We start from the raw sequence: 18,088 nt of genomic DNA on the forward strand, positions 1-18,088 counted from the left end.
CCCCCAGATTTTAAAGTATCACAATCCCTTTTGTTTTTAAAACTAAGGTATTTTCTAGATATGGTAACCGAGCTCCTACCCCAAATCCCCTTAGTTTAATCATGGTCCCCACTTTAAAAAAAAAAAAGATAAGGAAAAAATTAAAACATGAAAGGATCTATCTGCAGAAGTTAGAAGAAATCAGGACAAACAGTATCATACATAGGAAATCATCAACATACAGCCCACTGCATATATAGATGACAAACCTGTCTATGGCAAAAAAATAAGTTTATTGAATGACATCACACTGCAAGGAGGAAATCTGAGACACCTGGCTAACCTCAAGATCAATCATCTTTTTTAGCAACAAATTCCAGTGAAAGTCCCATGGAGTGATGGGGCATGCATTAAAATACCATGTACAAAGCTATTCTTTGGATTTTAGATATTCTTCTGTGCATTTGTAAAAATAAAATTGATCTTTAGCACTTATTTCAAGTAGGCTTACAGCTTTATTGAGATCATATGTCCCTCCTACATTTACCAGCAGAAAAAAATCAGACAGATCTGTCATGCGTGATTTGGCATTAGACACCTCAACTGCAGCAGTAAGGTTATTTAAAGAGTCGTGTCTGCTACAGTCTGAACCTTATACAACACACTATCATTGCCAAACAGCTAAAATAGTTGCTAAACTCTTTATTTATAGACATAGTGAATGTGGTCCTTAATAACTCTGGTTTACTTAGGATGGTATTCAAAAGCCAATATAGTCTAATTCGTCTGGGTCTGTCAAACACAAATATCAATTTGGAAGCGGCAAAAAATGCACAGGTTTTATCCTGGCCCATTGCACAGAGACAGTTGTGGGGTTTTTTTGGTCAATAAATTCTATCAAAACATTACATTTAAAAGCTTCAAGTGTATCAGCCAAATCATACTTTTAAAACAACTTTTGATGCCTGTTGGCATCAGGGCTAGTAGGAACGACGATACCTATGGGCTCTCTTGCTGCCTTTTACATTGCTCTTCTCTCATTACATTTCATGGACATGGTTGTAAAGAAAAAAAAAAAAAAGATCTTTAGTAGGGAAAAAAATTCAAAAGGAAGATGTCTCTGAGGGAAGAAAAGCATCTCTGTTTTGCCCCCTGCTTCTGCAAGGAGAAAATGAAACTTGTTGGTAGAGCTTGCCAAAACAGACTGCAGCTGGATCCAAAATATTATTGATGGGTAACTGAAATTTAGACATATCAATAAGCACCAACACTCTAGACTAATGAAGATAGAGACATGCTCTTCTGTTTGATAGTATCTAACAATTTGGCAAGGGGCTGTAATTGAAGCCCAAGACAGCTTGTTTACTCTGCATTAAAATACAATATTTCATATCACACTTTCAGAGTAAATTTTATGCCTATCATCTGATATTTAGATACACCTTCAGATAGCTACGAAAAAATAGGCTGTGTCAGTTTAGGTTAGCAATCCCACAAAGAATGACCATGGTACTTATTATAAAACCAACCTATGGACAAGGTCATGGAATGTAACAACCACAAAGTCTCCTACACCAAATCACCCAATGGGAAATTAACTGACTCCTCTAGAAATTATGCAACCATCCCGCTTCTTATAGAAGAGAGCCAAAAAATAGGTGCCCATTTCCCCTGTTCCACCCTCATACCTCTGATGCCACAAACTAGTGAGAGAGAGAAAACAGATGTAGTCATTGCGAGTGCCAGTGTTCTACGTGTAACTATATCAAGAAACGCTTCTTGGAAGAAAATCCTTGCATTGAAAAAACTCAGGTCTCACTGAACTCACTCCACAGTTCTTAGAGGTCAAACATATCAACTTACGTAGCTCTCCTACTTTCAGAATTTCACACAGCATCTTTGTCAGCTCAATGCTGCTTCGGCCAAATGGGCACTCATGCTTGTCTTCTCGACTGCTGTTCTCCAGGACAATCTGAAGGTGGAATCAAAATGGAAAACAATCAGTTTGAAGAACCCATGAGCTGCAACACTGTTCTCCACATCCAACATTTACAGGACATATCAGACTTAGTCTAAGAAACTGTATGGGGAATTCAGGAAAATGTATTTTCATAAACCTTAGTCTTCCCCACAGCCAAATGACAAATGCCATTTATGTCATGGCTTCAAACTGAAAGAGAGTAGGTTTAGATGAGATATTAGGAAGAAATTTTTTATTGTGAGGGTGGTGAGGCACTGGAACAGGTTGCTTGGAAAAGCTGTGGATGCTCCATCTCTAGAAGTGTTCAAGGTGGAGCTGGATGGGGCTTTGTGTAACCTGGTCAAGTGGAAGGTCTCCCTGCTCTGAGGTTGGAACTAGATGATTTCTGAGGTCCCTTCCAAACCATTCTGATTCTATGTCTGAGGCAGTAAGCAACATATAAACAGTGCTGCCCCACGACCAATTGGGAAGTTTTGCCCTTGCTATGCAATGTTGCTGTTCTGCACCACACTGACTTGGAGAAACTGAAGTAGAAGCCAAAGAGAAAGAAATAATTTCATTTAAAATAGGCTGGTTAAGGAAATTAGGTAAATTATTAATAGGCATGAACACACCTAGAAGGATCTATAAAACCAAACTGGGACAGAATTTTCATCATTGTATTCAGTCTTCAAAGTAGTCTCAAGTGATAAAATCAAACATCACACAAAGGAAGAAAATGTCTGTATTATGGGAAGAATTTCTGCTTATGTTCAAAACATTTCAGAGAACAATCACTCTAGTATCAAGCCCATGAATGGTGCAAAAATGACTGAAGGAGAGTCTTTGCATTCTCTATTGAGCAACACTGTAAAATAAATGGAAGAAAATAACTCCTACATTTATATACCCATTAAGTTCTGCCATATCTGACACAGTGGAGATAAAGTTTTCCTTGGTACTACAACTAAATAAGAAATGAAAAGTGATAAAAATACTATATATTTCACTGAAGCAGTGAGCCTGAAAAAAAAGAGCAGAATAGGGTCTGGGAAAAAAAAATTAAATTGTCAAAACAAATTTGAAGTAAAAATTGTCTTCACAGAACAAACTTTGCCACTTTACAAAAAGAAAAACCTCATCCTAAACAGCTGCTGCATAGCCTAGGGATGAGGGACAGAAGAAGAAAATTAATTTCAAAGGTTAAATATTTTGCCAAGCACCAGAGTATCCCAGATCTCACAATTTTTCTCACAAACAGGTATTTAGACATCGCTCTCTGCCTTGCATTCCTCCTGTCTTGTTAGCCCCCATCTCCATCATGGTTTTTGTTTGACTTTTTGTGCTGTTTGTGGTTTTTTATTAGTTTGTTTTAAATCTTTCCATTTTTTCAGCAAAGAAAGGCTTGCAAAGGGCTTCAAGGCTGGAATTCCACCCAAAAATAGGAGGAAGGGTGGAGGGGAGAAGCAGTTCAATGCTGGATGGCACTAAAAACTTTCCCTCACTCCTCAGATCTTGGTTTTGACTGTTTAGGTCTAGATGGAGACCTGCTTTTAGTCCTTCTTTCTTGTGAAACAGTTACATGTGGGAAAAGAGTGAAAACCCTAAAGCAAGTAGGAAAGTTATGTGCTTCACACAGTATGCCAAGGTCCCTTCAAAAAGCATCTGTTTTAGTCCTACAGTACAAAGGGCAACCAACCCATCACCCAGGGGTGTAAAAGGATGGATGCTCCCTGTGTTACAAGAAAACATGATCTCTCGGGTTTGTTTTCCAGTGCTGCTGATATTTCCTTTGATTGCTTACACTTCCCACAGAAGCTTAAAGTCATTAGGGATATGATATATACTTTATCACCACAAACCTTTACTGGCCTTTTCCAATAGTACTGTGTCATGTTTCAGAGTCTGGTAAGAGGAATTTTCCTTCTAGAAGTTTTGGTTTAAATGCCATGTAACTGCTCCATGTCATCTCTGGGTAACAGTAAATCAGAGAAACACCCCTGCTATTTTTGTTTTACGTTGCTGCAGCCACTGTTCAAGAAACATGTGAATATGACTTTATATTTTGGATGAGTCATCCTGCTTCACTCTCTCTCATGGAGGATAGAGCTACAGTTCTACACCCAAAAGCAGAAGCAATGATAGAGTAGCACCCGCACAATGGAAAGCTATGCGTCTCAATACCTCTCTAAGATCACTTCCCTCATTCTTTTTATTACCCTGTTTTATCTCTCACATAATAAAACATAAAATCTGCATACTGGAGCAGGGGGCTGCTTCAACGCAGATTTAGATACAGCAGAGAAACACTGGTAATAAAATCAATGGAGAGGGAAATTGAAAGGGCAAGGGGGAGGGAGAGGGAAGCATGGGGATGTATTTCTGCTCGCTTCTGGCAAATGCACTTTGTTGAGTCTCACATTAACCCGACATATTAACATTTCATGAGCACATAAATATTTCATGGTGACACCATATATGCATATAATGTAAGACAGAATTACAGCAATCAATAAGAATGCCAGAGAAATAGTTAAGGCACTGTGTATTGCTATACAGCAAATTAAATGGCAATTTGAGTAATCAATATGTAAAGCAGTCTTAAAATGATCCTCAGACACACTCTCTACAAGCATAAGTTTTTTTAGAATTTGCTGTACAAAATAAAGCAGTGCTGCCACACCACATTTCTTTAAGAAAGTAAGATGGACGGCCCTTTACTGCATCTAAATATCTGCAGGCAAATTTGACAGATATGGATCTTCTGCAGGAAACAGCAACAGTAAAAAGGGAAAGAAAAAAAATAGGTTCTTATAAATATCCAAAGAGAAATCATTCCTAGTCTTGGCAACAGATTTACAACATTCATTATTATATTTGTAATACTCTTTTCACGACTTCACGACTCATATCCTGTTCCAAAGTAAAATGCTATAAATAGAGCTGATAAGGACATGGTTTTAATGTTATTTCCTTTATCACTGTGGTTACGGAGGAGAAATAAGCAGGGAATGGACACGTTCCCTTCATAAACTGGTGAAAACAATACCAGGGAAAGAAATATAACACACAGCTCAAGACAGAAAATACTTTGTTCTATCTATAGAGCACACTCCTGGCTTGAGTCACGTTTTTATCACAACAGTTATTTTACCACTGGAAGGAAAGTAGTGAGGAAGCTTCAAGCCCACACAACCTTCCTTTAAATGGAGGTCTATCATTAATGCTCATTAAGTGCTCCACCCTGTTATCTTCCTCCACCTCACCATCAAAAATCCACAGTGAGTTGCAGATCCACCAGACATTCGCAATCAACAGCTACAGTGGTTAAATTTTGCTTGGGGAAAACAAATATTCAAAAGTGGAGACCGTGGACATTGCAGTAGAATTCCTGGCACCACAGAATCACAGAACCATTTAGGCTGGAAAATATATTTAAGATCATCCAACCATTAACCCAGCATTGCTGGGTCCAGCACTAACTAAACCATGTCTCCAAGTGCCTACATGTACATGTCCTTTAAATACCACCAGAAATGGTGACTCAACCACTCCCCACTCCCCAGAGCCGGCTGTTCCAGTCGTTGACAGCCTTTCCCATGAAGAAATTTTTCCTGGTGTCCAGCCTAAACCTCCACTAGCACAACTTAAGGTCATTTCCTCTTGTCTTGTTGTTTCTTCCTTGGGAGAGAACAACTCCTACCTTGCTACAAGAACCTCCTTTCAGGGAGTTGTAGAGAGTGATAAGAGTCTCTCCTGTGCCTCCTTTTCTCCAGGCTGAACACCCCCAGCTCCCTCAGCTGCTCCTTATTGTGCTCCAGACCCTTGCCCAGCTCTGTTGCCCTTGTCTTGACAAACTCCAGCACCTCAATGTCCTTCTTGCAGTGAAAGGCTCAAAACTGAACACAGGATTCAAGGTGTGGCCTCACCAGTGCTGAGTGCATGGGGACAATCACTGTCCTGGCCACAGTATTGCTGATCCAAGGATTTTATGGGCCCTTTTGGCCACCTGGGCACATTGCTGGCTCACATCCCATCTTACTTCAGTACTATCTTGACACTGGTTTGCCCTTTATTGCAATGCTACAAATCTATTTGGCTACCCTTCATTCTGATACTACAAATCTACTTCTGCCAGTTTTTTCTGTCTTCAGTCCTTGTGAAGTTACAGAATTGGGTAGGTCAAACATGGAAATACAGCTTATAATACACTAGAGGTTATACAGTTAAAAACCAAAATGAGCTCGCAGCACAGGAGTATTAAATTCTGCAGATCCTCTTCTCTTCCTCTTGTGTCTTTGATCAATAATGCCCATTACTATGAGGCAGAAAAAAAATACACTATAATGTGTAGTATTCAACAGCAATGTATATTTTTTCTTTAGGGAAGAGCAAAAAAGTCCAGACAAAAACCTCAATGGAAAAACAAAAGAAAATTACCAAGAAAGGCAGACAGGAAATGCCTTAGTGATGTTCTTTGTAAAAATAAACAAAACAATAAATAAAACAACAGCAGCTCAGAAAATGGAAGGGAAAAAAAGATAAATTGAGTGAGAGAATCATAAAATGAGAAGAAAATGAATGAGATTAATTGACTAGCAGAGAAGAGAGAGGAAGAGGTTGAAAAATGTTTTTTAAAATTGTAAGGAGGTGAAATTTTTAGGAAATCAGTGTTATCCATATTCTCGAGAGTTCTAAAGATGCAAGTCTTTAGCCTGTTAAGGTATGAAAATTTTGACAGTATTAGTAGTAGAATACAGTTCTGTACAGTTATTATTATAATTTTAAATTATATTCTATATAGTTCCATCTATCTATGGAACTAAATCCAGCTGGTGTCCAGTCACAAGTGGCGCACCCCCGGGATCAGTATTGAGCCTAGTCCTGTTTAACACCTCTGTCAATGATTTGGGTGAGGGGACCAAGTGCCCCTTCAGTCAGTTCCTTCAGTCAGTTCACAGATGATGCCAAGGTGGATGGGAATGCTGATCAACTGGAGGGTAAGAAGAATGACCATGACAGACTGGATGGATGGGATGAGAAAAACTGTCTGAGGTTTAACAAGATACCTACCAGGGGCCTGGCCATAAAATAAAAATTTGGTTTTAAATCTAATTTTAAAACCCCCAAACTTATAATAAAGAAAATAATATATAAAATGTAAATACACAAAATTAGTAAATAAAAATATTAAAAATAATTTTTTAATTTAAAATAAAATAAATTTAAGTATCATGCCAAGATCACAGGGAAATAATGCAAATTTCCCGGTAGCAAAAAAACTCCTTACAAGACATCAACCTCAAAATCAAAAAGATTTTCTAAATTTATGGCAGTGTGCCTTTATGATTTTCCATTGAATTATTCATTGAGTCTGTCACTACCTCAGGATCCCAAAATAGACCCTCAGAAGGCAGTGGACTATGTGAAGGATTTTCCACACTTGACTACTATGGGTTTTTAAGTCTGCATCAGCTTCAGTAGTGAAGCTTATACCTGCATTTAAGAGTTAATGACTGACAAAAGGCAAAATTTGGAAGACAGGTATCTTCAAAAGCTTCATCATCAAAATCTAGGAGGCTGAAACCACCAGACAGAAACATTGCTCCTTCACTGGGAAGAAATATCGACTTAGCCAGTCCCTTAATCCTTCACATTAAAGATGAAATTGTCTCAAAGCATATTGCCCATGGCAACTGCAGATGTAATTCTCAGATTCCCGAGCCAAAATCAGAGCTCGGCAATGAAATAGAGATTCATTGTGATTAGGAAATAAATACAGAACTGAAAGAAAGACAAGATCCACTGTAGCTGCATTAATACTTCTAATAAGTCCCAGAACAGGCAATTCAATGAATATTGCTGCACTATTAAAAAGGAGCATTTCTACAGACCAATTTTGTAAAATGATCCTGTCTTAATAGAGAACAAGCTTTTTAGCAGTCTGTTGCAGGTTAATATCAAGAGGTTCAGAGAGCTATTCAGTAGAGATCATAAAAACCTCCTTAGACCCAAAATGAAAGGTCAAGCAGCATTTAAATATACAGAAATTGCAGGGATTCTCTTCCTTTTCTTGACACTGCTTTTCTTTTCCCCCGTTAGCCTCCTTATCACATATGGTAGGCTTCACCATTCCCTCTTCAGTTAGGTGCTTTAGGTAAGCCTAAGAAGCAAATCTTTAAGATATGCTTCCTGAGAAGGGTAAGAGACTACTGCAGACAGACTCAATTTCCATTCATCCTCATCACCATCTTTGCTTTCTTCCTAAGGTAGCTTGTCATTTGCTTCAGCATCAGTCTTCTTCCAACATCCCTCACTCTGCATTGTCCCCACTGATGCTGTAGTTTTAATTTCCAATGCTTCCTCTCTCTCTCTTATCTCTCTCTTCCTTGGCATTCCTGAGTCATTATAGAAATTTCTCATGGCAAAGCTAAAATAAAGCAACAGTTATTTCTGTCTGTCTCTGGAAGACACTAGAATCACAATTTAAACAAAGATCTGGAAGAAAAGTTGAGGCCTTCTACAGATATTGAAAAATAAGAAAGGAGCCACTGATATGAGATGGTTTAACAGTTCCAAAAGTTGGGTTTTTTTCTAGAAAATTATGATGAAGTTATAATTTTCAAACAAATGTAGTGCCAAACTATCTCATGCTAAATATGCACGGTTCTGCAGGTGCTCACCTAGCAATAAATTTTCGTTCTCACACAAACACCTTAGCTTATAAAGCATGACTGCAATTTTTATTTTCCATGTAAAGATAAATATGCAGTAGTTTGTTCTTGTATCTTCCTCCTTTCTTTGCAGAAGAACCTTCTTCTCTCTATGAAGAACCAACCAAATAATCATAAAGCCTGGCAGTAGGGCCCAAGACGAGAAGTCTCCATTGCCCTGTCATCCTCAGAAGCAGCACCAGAATGTGCTCTTCACTTTGCAAGTTACAGGTATGTGAGAGGGCATTGAACTGGTCCAGTTTGGAAACTACCAGTCAGGTGTTCCTCTCCCTCCATGCCCCCCACAAATGTAAGCAGGCAATTTTCCTGAAGGCTTTTCCTGAAGTTCTCTCCTGGCTCACCGATGGTGTAGATGGAAGGCAGAAACCTGCAGTATCTGCAGAATATAGCAAGTTTTTGAAATTTTTTTTTTCTTTCATAATGTAAAACAGGCCCTATGCGTGCCCTAATGTTATTGTGGTAGGGCTATATTTGAGAAAAACATCAACTTTTATAGAACATCAATGAGCCTGGCAGCCAGAGTTACATCACAAATGCTCTGGACATGGGGTAAATGAGAAAATCCGTGACAATCAAGAGTTAGTTTTCCCTCCTCATGCATACACATCTCAGCTTTGCAGGTGGAGGGACTGTGGCTGCACAAAAACTAGCCCAATCTTTGTATGCTACTGCTGCAATCTTGGTGTGATTCAAAACCTTTTGAGGACAGTTGCTAGGCTTGCAACAATTTCTGGTCCCTTTGGATTAGGACATCATTTAGACAACAGGTGCCATAAACCTGGGAAAGTTTAGGAGTGCTATGAATGGTGGAAAGTGATCTGAACTCACAGAGGACTGTACGATGCCACATGTATCCCACTGTACATTCCACACAAGGCTGTGCAGAGAGTGCTATAACTCCCTTAGAATTCTCCTCCTCAGTGCTAGTGTTGTGTTTATGCTGCAATCAGCCACTCCAGGAATTTGCATCTTTAACTGCAGAGGGACCTGTTTCAATCCCCCTCAGTGATGGAGGCCTTCAGAATTGCCATGTAAAAGAGAAATATTGTGTGATGTTTGGGAAGAAACAAAACACAGGCAGAAAGACAGATGGAATGGAAAACTTGGCTGAGAAAAGACAAGAATACATTAATAATCTGGGACCTGGCTTAGGCAATTAGGTCTCTTTGCATTCATTCATGAGACTCACCAGGAAGACTCATGTAAAAAAACCTCACTTTTCTCTCTACCTTCTACAGGAAAAAAAAAAAGTTACATCTCTTTTCCTACCATTTTTGGGAGGGGAGGAAAGCATGGCAGAAATCAAGCTCAATTTTATTTCAGCAAAATGCTGAAATTATATGTTGGACTCCTCATATCTGATCAGGAGAGAGTGAGTAGGCACGAGGAGACTTTTGAATTGACGGAAGGATGTGTAGGCAGCCTCCTGTACAACAACTGCATGGGCTAGAAAGTATACGGCAGACAGTCTGACTGTGACTCAACCCATTTGGGTTTTGAAAGGTCTCTGCAGGATGCCAGCAATCTTCCTGCCTGCATCACTGGCACTTGCAAACAGCACCTGCTCCTCCTCTCTGACTTCTGAAAGCTTCAAATGCAAAAGAGCTCCCTCCTCAGCCTCCCCAAATGTAGCTGCTGGGGAAGAAGTGTCCCTGCATTACAACTGTGTGAGTAACCAAATTACCAGCTCAGCAAACTCAGGGGAAGGGGGATTTTTTAGTGCTGACCATAAACTGAGTCAGCTTCTAATTTTCAGGTAATCAAAGTAATCCTTGGTGCAACCAAAGTCCACGTGTTGGGGTTTTTTTTACCTGGAAAATTGTAATAACTTTTAAAACTTGTTATCTTTAAAACTAAGTACTTTACACACCACTCTCAAAAATTTAGAAGCATTGGATCCATTATAAAATGGATCCAATTTTCAGCATGGATTTCAACATTGCCTTCCCACCCCAGCAATGATCTTTTATATGGAAAATCTTACATGCAATATCAAACAAATATTTGAACAAAATAGATAATCAGTAGGAAAAGGGATAAACTATTTCTTCTGCAGATGAGACTTGAATTTCAGGCTAGAGTAAAATGATATTTTTCCTACAGATGAAGAGCCTACTAATCTAATAAAGGGCAAAGAACTGGACATAAACTTAGGCAGCCACCTGGACAAAACCCAAAACAGGTGACCAGCCAATGTTCGGACCCATAGCTGCTAATTTTATTTGTATTTTCTGCCTGAAGCATCAATCCCTTGTGCTTAAACAAAATGATGAGACACAATATGTGTCCTCTCAAGGCAGAATCTGACCCCAAAGCAGCAGTGAGTCCTGCTGGAATACAGCTGGTCAGAAACACAGAGGAAAAATATAGACAAACCACCAATTTGTCAGTCATGAAATTCGTTAGAATGAGAAATGTTTTTTCCACAGACTCTTTACACTCAGAAAAATTAAAAGGCACACTGCTACAAGTTACCAGTAAGAAAGATTTCAATATGTCTGTATTGAATAAAGCCTGCCTTCAATGGTAACTTATAATTTTATTTTTAAAATTAGTAGAATGTGAAGCTGAAATAGTTTTGGAAAGGAATAAATTGAAAGTGGGGGAACATATGACTTGTCTGCTACAAAAGAACAAAAAAATTATCTGTCACAAAGCTTTATTCCAATCATTTTCTTTGTTAAATTTAATTATACACTCTAGCCATCCTATAATTATGGATCTTGGGAAGCTGCCAATTATTTCCTGTGGAAATTTTTAAAATTTCTTGCAGAAATTCAACATTACTTCCATCAATGCATTCCATATACTATGTCATCACCTTTTAAAAGCCAAACCGCTATAGTGATTGATTATTTAAGTGCAACATGAAGAAAATCCAGTGTATATCAGTCACTGATAGCACCAGACAATTATTTAAAGAGAAAAAAAAGATAACTCAACAAGAAACTAATTCAATAGGACACTTTTTAAAAAAAACAAATGATTGCTAATGACACCACACAGTCAAAGAGAACGTGTTTGGTTTTTTTCCATTCACTAAACAATCTTTCTACTAGAGGCTCCAGTCATCTTGTATGGCAAATGAAGCCCTGAGGTTCAAACTCTGTTGACTCAAAGTTTGTATAAACACTGTGTTTATCTGAAAGAAGACAGCAAGTAAAGAAAACATATTACTGCAATATCACGAAAAAGCATACAATGGGGAAAAGGTGAATGAAAAAAGTGGATTGTGGGGAAGTAGTTAAAAAAATAATAAAACAGGGGGGAAAGTGTGGTTATTTCTGTTTCCTCCTTCACCATGGGACACCCATATTTTCACCCTCATGCCTTTTGCTTTCAAGATGAAGTTACCCATCTGCTGCAGTGCCTTCACACCCATGTTCTTTAAAGAATTGCAGTTGTATTTACTCTTCCTACTTTAGTGTGCTAAAGTACATTAGTTTTCTACTGGTCTTTGAAGTCCCACTGCCAGACCCCAAGAGGGCACCTCAGTTTCAGACATCCCTCCTACCTAACTAATCTATTTGTTATGCAAATTACTCCTAAGCAGAATCTCTTATGAGAGGCAGAACAAGGATTGAAAAGGGAAGAGATTACTTATTAACTGTATTCTCTTCTAACTTCTGCTAATCCATTATTTTCATTAATACAAGAACTAAGGGTCATGGAGCAGGAGCATCCTAAGAGTCACAGGTTAGACTGCAGGGAATTATCCTGCCCATTAAAATGCAACACTGCCAATACACTCACTGAAACCATTATGACTTCCTGATAGTGTCTCTGCTTAATACATCACATTCTATCAGGGAAAACTTCAGCTATTCCCAGTTTGTTTCAAACCAGCTCTGATTTTCAGCCTCAATTTCTAATTACTGCATAGCAGAGATAGTATCTGGGGCTTAGGAATTAACCCATGGCACAGGAATCAATTGAATTGCAAAGAGACAAGTTGAAAATAGTCTCTCCTCTTAGGAACCAAACTATTTCCTAGTGTCAGCAATGAAAAGAGAAGAGTTCCTGTCAAAAAAGTTTTTCAGGATGCAAGTATATAGCTAACAATTGCTTGTGGAAACTTCAGCTTGACCACAGGAGGAATTTTTTTAGGATACAGGAGTAGAAATACATCTGAAAAAAAATAAGCAAGGTCAATAGACTGTACAAGTAGAGCAAACTGGCATTATGGGAGGTTTGGGAGCCAAAGGCCATGAAGGAAAGGTAATGTTAGATGTGAAATAAGGAAAGTGAAAAAGGAACAGGCATGTCAGGGCCCACAGGAAACTACTGTACACCAGCTAGCAAGTCAAGGAGATGAAGAGAGAGAACGTAGGTATCTTTTGCAATAAAAGACTATCAACGCTGTAGGAGTTGCACAACACCATCATCTCAGAGGTGTTCCTACTGTGCCAGCAATGCTGTATAAACACTAAGTAGAATTCCACAGAGTGGTGGATAGACTAACATACTCCCAAAGCACATTTACAGTCCCCAAAGCAGCTTTAGGCAAGCAATTGAATCTGAGAGTGCCTCTGCAAGGCACTGCTAGTGGATGTGTACTCTTTTTCAGGAGGGAAATACATGAGGCAGTCAGGCACTCTCCTAACAGGAACCATGCAGGAATAAAAACAGGCAGCTCAAAACAACAAAAATTCTCAGTAATGCAGCAGCAAAAATACTGCATTATAGAAATAGGGCTGAGCCGGCAGCAAAATCCTTTCCAAAAAGTGGCTAATTACATGCTTCACTGAATCCAATTTTTAAGACAGTATTTGCAGCATGAACATGAAAAAATAAGAAAAACTTGAGCAATGCCAATGAAAGCTTTATTTCAACAGAATTTTTGTCCTCTTTCAAACATTTCAAACTTTTTAAAACATGTCTGACCCATTTGGAAGCTCTGGCTACCTCTAATTCTCTAAACCGAATTTTCATAAGTATGAAGTAGCACAGTCCAGATCTTATCAAATTTTAATGAGAAACAGTAAGCAATTTTTTTTTTTATAAACAAAACCACTATTCAGCATAGTTTCTCCAGAAAACATGCTCTTTGTTCATTACCTATAAATCCCTTGATTTCAGGGATTTATAAGGGTTGATAAATACTATTGTATTGCATACTATCACAGTGTTTTTTTAAAGAGTTATTGCTAGATTCAGACAGAGGAGAAAGATCCATTTAAGGAGCAAATCCTACAATCTCATAATCTGGTATTACGTCCATACATATCATGAGGCCCTTTGCAAACCTATTAGAGCTTTGACACCAATTTACTTCAAACAGAAAACAGATGATAACATATATTAAAAGATCACTCTTGAATTTTAGTGGAAATTATTAGTGTGTCTACTGTTTTCTTGTTATACACAACCTTCTTTAACCTAGTTTGCATGAGCATTTTTGTTGGGGAATTAAACCATCCCTATGAACTCCAGACACTGACTTTCGTGACTGTCCTCCCTATCTGTGCTTGCTTGTTTTATGCTTGGCAAGCACTTTATTTCAATGAAGTTCAGGAAAAGTTGTTCTCTTCAGAGGCAGGAATTATTCAGCTGTATGCCTCTTCTTGTAGGGATGCAACACATAACCTCCTCTAACTACCTTTGAAATAACCTTGAAATAATGTAGGAGGTGGAGAGGGCAGGGGGCAGGAATGGGTTACACAAGTAAATCCTGATGCTTTGTACATATTTTACTCCCAGCATGACCTCTCCTACAGCAGTAGTTTTAATGGAAGCATCTTAACTCTCAGTACCCTGCCAATTCGGTCACCTCTCAAAGCACTTGATCTTCAAATCCTCCTTTCCACAAAAAAATACTGTCAGTTTTTGGTAGACCTGGAGCAGGGCAGACATTTCTGCATAATTACTCCTTTCTGAGTTTATGGTCATCCATTATGCATCTGACAAAAGCACAGGTTCATTTCTCTTGTCTTTGCAGGCCTAAGCAAAAAGGAGTACTTGCAAAAAGTAATATCTGAATATTTGACTCAGCAATAGAATAGAATACTTGACTCAGCAATGACAGACAAGACACTGTGCAGCTTTCTCCCAAAGCTTTTACAGACTTACGTCATGTTTTAGTGTCACATGGTTTGTCTTCCTAGAGTTTGCTATTAATGATACCAGGATTTTGATTCTCCCCTCCAAAGTCAACTGCAAACAGGACATAATTACTGTGAACAGGCAACTGCAAAGATCTCCATTTGGAGATCACAAGAGGAAGCCTTACCCGAATATAAGCATCCTGGTGATGTTTAGCAAAGTACAGCATGTTGTCGAGGGCCAGCATTCCAGGAGGGGTCTGAGTGAAATCCATTGCTGGGTTTACATGATTCTGCAAAAAAAGAGCAAGATCACTAAATGAGCACCTTTACAAAAGCTATCTGTTCCCCACTGTTGGTGAGCAGCGTGTTAGTGTGCTGTGTCAAAAAATGTTCAGCAACAGAGCTCTTTTTGCTGAGCAGAAAACTCTTAATAAGGAAATGGCCCATGCCTGGAAAAACTCTGCAATCAAATGCAGCCACTATGAGGTTGGCATGTCAGTAATTCACTTCTGCAGCTGTGGAATGGAGTTTTCCAAAGGCTGAACTCTTTAGAAGCACAGACACCCACGTCACTCATGGAGATAGACTCCTAGGTGGTACTACAGACTAAAAGTGCATGAAAATACAGATAATTGAGCCAACAGACACCAACACACCTATTTATGCAACTGTTATGGAACTATTGCAAATAAACCACAAAAAAAAGAAAAAAAACCCTACCAGGCTAAATAGCTGTATTAAGTCTATTGGATCTTGTGGACTCCTTAACAGAAAAGGACTCAGATAAAATTTTATATGAAAATAAACAGATTCATCTTGTGGAATTCAGGTACATTTTTTGTTACATTCTGAACCTATTAGTTTAATCTATGGAATTAATGAATAAACATACCATATATAACTAGAACTCATTAGCTTCCACATGCACATACATATTGCAGATGTTCAGTTTCACACACTACATAAAAACTACGGGTGCCCAAAATATTCATTAACTCAGCTGATTTTTTGACTGGATAGAATAAAATGTACATTTGAATAAACTTCATGTAGTTCATGGTTTAGACATGAAAGTTTGCCTGGCTGCACCAAAGAAACTGCTCAGAAGTCCCAAGAATATGCCTCCATCGAAAAATGCCTCCCTTCTGATAAGCTCTTTTTATCACCTTTGCAATGTCTCCTTCTCTACTCATCATTCTGTCGCAGAAAGATACCCCTAGCTCCTTTGCAATGACATTTCTGTTCTGGAAGACCCAGCTGACAGGACTTTAAAAGTGCATTTACTGCCAGAAAACTGGCAAAGCTCAGCACAGGTTTCTTCCATTACTCCATTTCTGCGGTGTGCTCAGGGTCTGATCCACCCCCTTCACTGATCAAAGCATGGGTTTTACTACTTTTCCTTCTGTTGAGTCTGTCAGGTGGTAGAAGTGAGTGATTCTACTTTTTTGCCCATTTTAGCTTCAGATGTCTCATAAGTTGGTTTTAGCCAGTCAATAATCCACAGTCACATAAAAGATTAAAAAGACTAGAAAGCAAAATTTATACATTAAGATGCCTGCTGCCACTTCAAAAGTAGACAAATATATTATTCTGAAGATGGCATGCAGAACCTGTTGGTTGTACATTTCCAGATTAGGGCTACTGGTGTACAAGCAAAACAATCACGGCTAATTAGGGAATTAAGAGGATGCCTGGAACCCTGGATTTTATGCAGAAAGATCTATGTAATAAGTATTTAAGAAGGGTAGTTGTAGTTTAGGAAAGGAAAACAATGTCTCACTGAGTTGTAAGTTTCAAAAACTCCCCTTTAAATTTTTTTTTTTTCACTTTCATCTGCTCATCTGAATGACAGACAATAGCCTTTCATGGCTATTTCCCCAACTCAACCTTTCATTTTCTACATTGATGTATTTATCATTCAGAACATTTAAAATCAGTACAAAATTGCTTCACACACATCACAAGCCCTACAGACTTCAGCTTCTGGAAGGAGAAAACTTCACTTACAATTTTCAAGCATTTCAAAAAGGGCATTTCAATAGAGGCTGAGTCTCACTGACACAGAAATGGCCCCCCCCAACCCAGCATGAATATCTTACAGAGCCTTCTCTGTATTTGAAACTACCTCCATTTTGGCCACAAAGTATAAGTCCTTAGGAACACCTCTTGATACTTTACGGTGTCATGAGGTCCATGAGGTCCATTATCTTGGGAAAGCTACTGGGAACAACAGGAAGCACCAGTCAGCAGGGAACCCTACAGCACCAAGTTTCACAAAAACTTATGGAAGTAGAACTACAGCATAGGGCTGAATGGACCTCAGCACAGGTAAGGTACACTTGGATAAACACCTGGCAAGCACAGAGAGTTTCAAGACCCAGCTACATTTCTCCAGCTATTAAAATACTAGTACTTATTTCACTGGAATTTACAATGGTAAAATAAATGCAGGACACAAATAAAAAGCCTGACCTCCTGTTGCTTGAATAGTTTTTTTGCTTCATCCCATTCTAAATCAACAAACAGCAAGGACATGAGGAATCTCATGACATTTAGTAAGGATGACTCATTTTGTCTCTTACCATCACTACCAGTCCTATGTTCAATCAGAAAAATCATCTCTCCATCACTTTTACTTTATCTCCAAGTCAAGCCTATCAGCCCAGCTATTTTCAGTTTGTTTCTGTTTTTCAAAAGTTTCTGTCTTGTGGGATCCCAGTATAACTAGGGCTTGATCTTCAGCTCTGTTGATTTAAATAAGTAGAAATACAGAAGCAGATAATAGCTGAGGATCCACAAGACAGTTCAGGCATGTGTGAGACAATACATTACCTTCAATTATTCCTCAAATTCAAAAGGAATGTCAGACACTTTGTTCCCTTCCTTCTTTCTCCCTCCCCCTAAAATCATTCCTTTCTTAACATGATGAATATTTGTGGTTGAAATATTAATTTATTGAGAGTGGGTTTAGAAATGAGATACAAAGCTACATTATCTAAAATGCTGTAGTGAATAATTCAGAAGTAGGCAAACACCCCACCTACAATATAATTTATTAAATATATGGAACACAGCACTTCAGGCGTATTTATTGCATCCATTTAGTACAAAATCTATGGCATTTTTTGCTTTATGAAAAGCTAGGAGTAAGAAATACAAATGAAACAGATTTGTTACTTCCAATTTTTCAGATAATTTTTGGGGTTTTTTTCCACTAGGCTGAGTAATATCTTTGCATTTCTCAGCTTCAGCATCTATGTGGTATTTAGCAGCGTATGCTCTTATGCCCTACATGTTAACATACCAGAACATTTAGGAATTTGTTACCCAATAGGATACTGTGGGAAAAAAAAAAGTTCATTGCTTTTGAT

At 38.5% G+C, this 18,088-nt stretch overlaps 1 protein-coding gene across 6 annotated transcripts in view; it reads right to left on the bottom strand.

Annotated features, from left to right (window-relative positions):
- ELMO1 (engulfment and cell motility 1) overlaps positions 1-18,088 on the bottom strand; it is a 303,565-nt gene that overhangs the window by 146,491 nt on the left and 138,986 nt on the right. For 5 of the 6 annotated variants that reach the window (XM_059848786.1, XM_059848795.1, XM_059848803.1 and 2 more), the window contains 2 exons: positions 14,903-15,007; positions 1,843-1,951 (listed from right to left, as the gene is read on the bottom strand). In XM_059848786.1, the coding sequence (XP_059704769.1) occupies positions 1,843-1,951; positions 14,903-15,007 (214 nt within the window). Of the gene's footprint in view, positions 1-1,842; positions 1,952-14,902; positions 15,008-18,088 lie in introns of those variants that run through there. The other variant, XM_059848827.1, reaches the window with a different exon arrangement.

This window comes from Haemorhous mexicanus, chromosome 1 (genome assembly GCF_027477595.1).
Source record: "Haemorhous mexicanus isolate bHaeMex1 chromosome 1, bHaeMex1.pri, whole genome shotgun sequence".
Lineage (NCBI taxonomy): Eukaryota > Metazoa > Chordata > Aves > Passeriformes > Fringillidae > Haemorhous > Haemorhous mexicanus.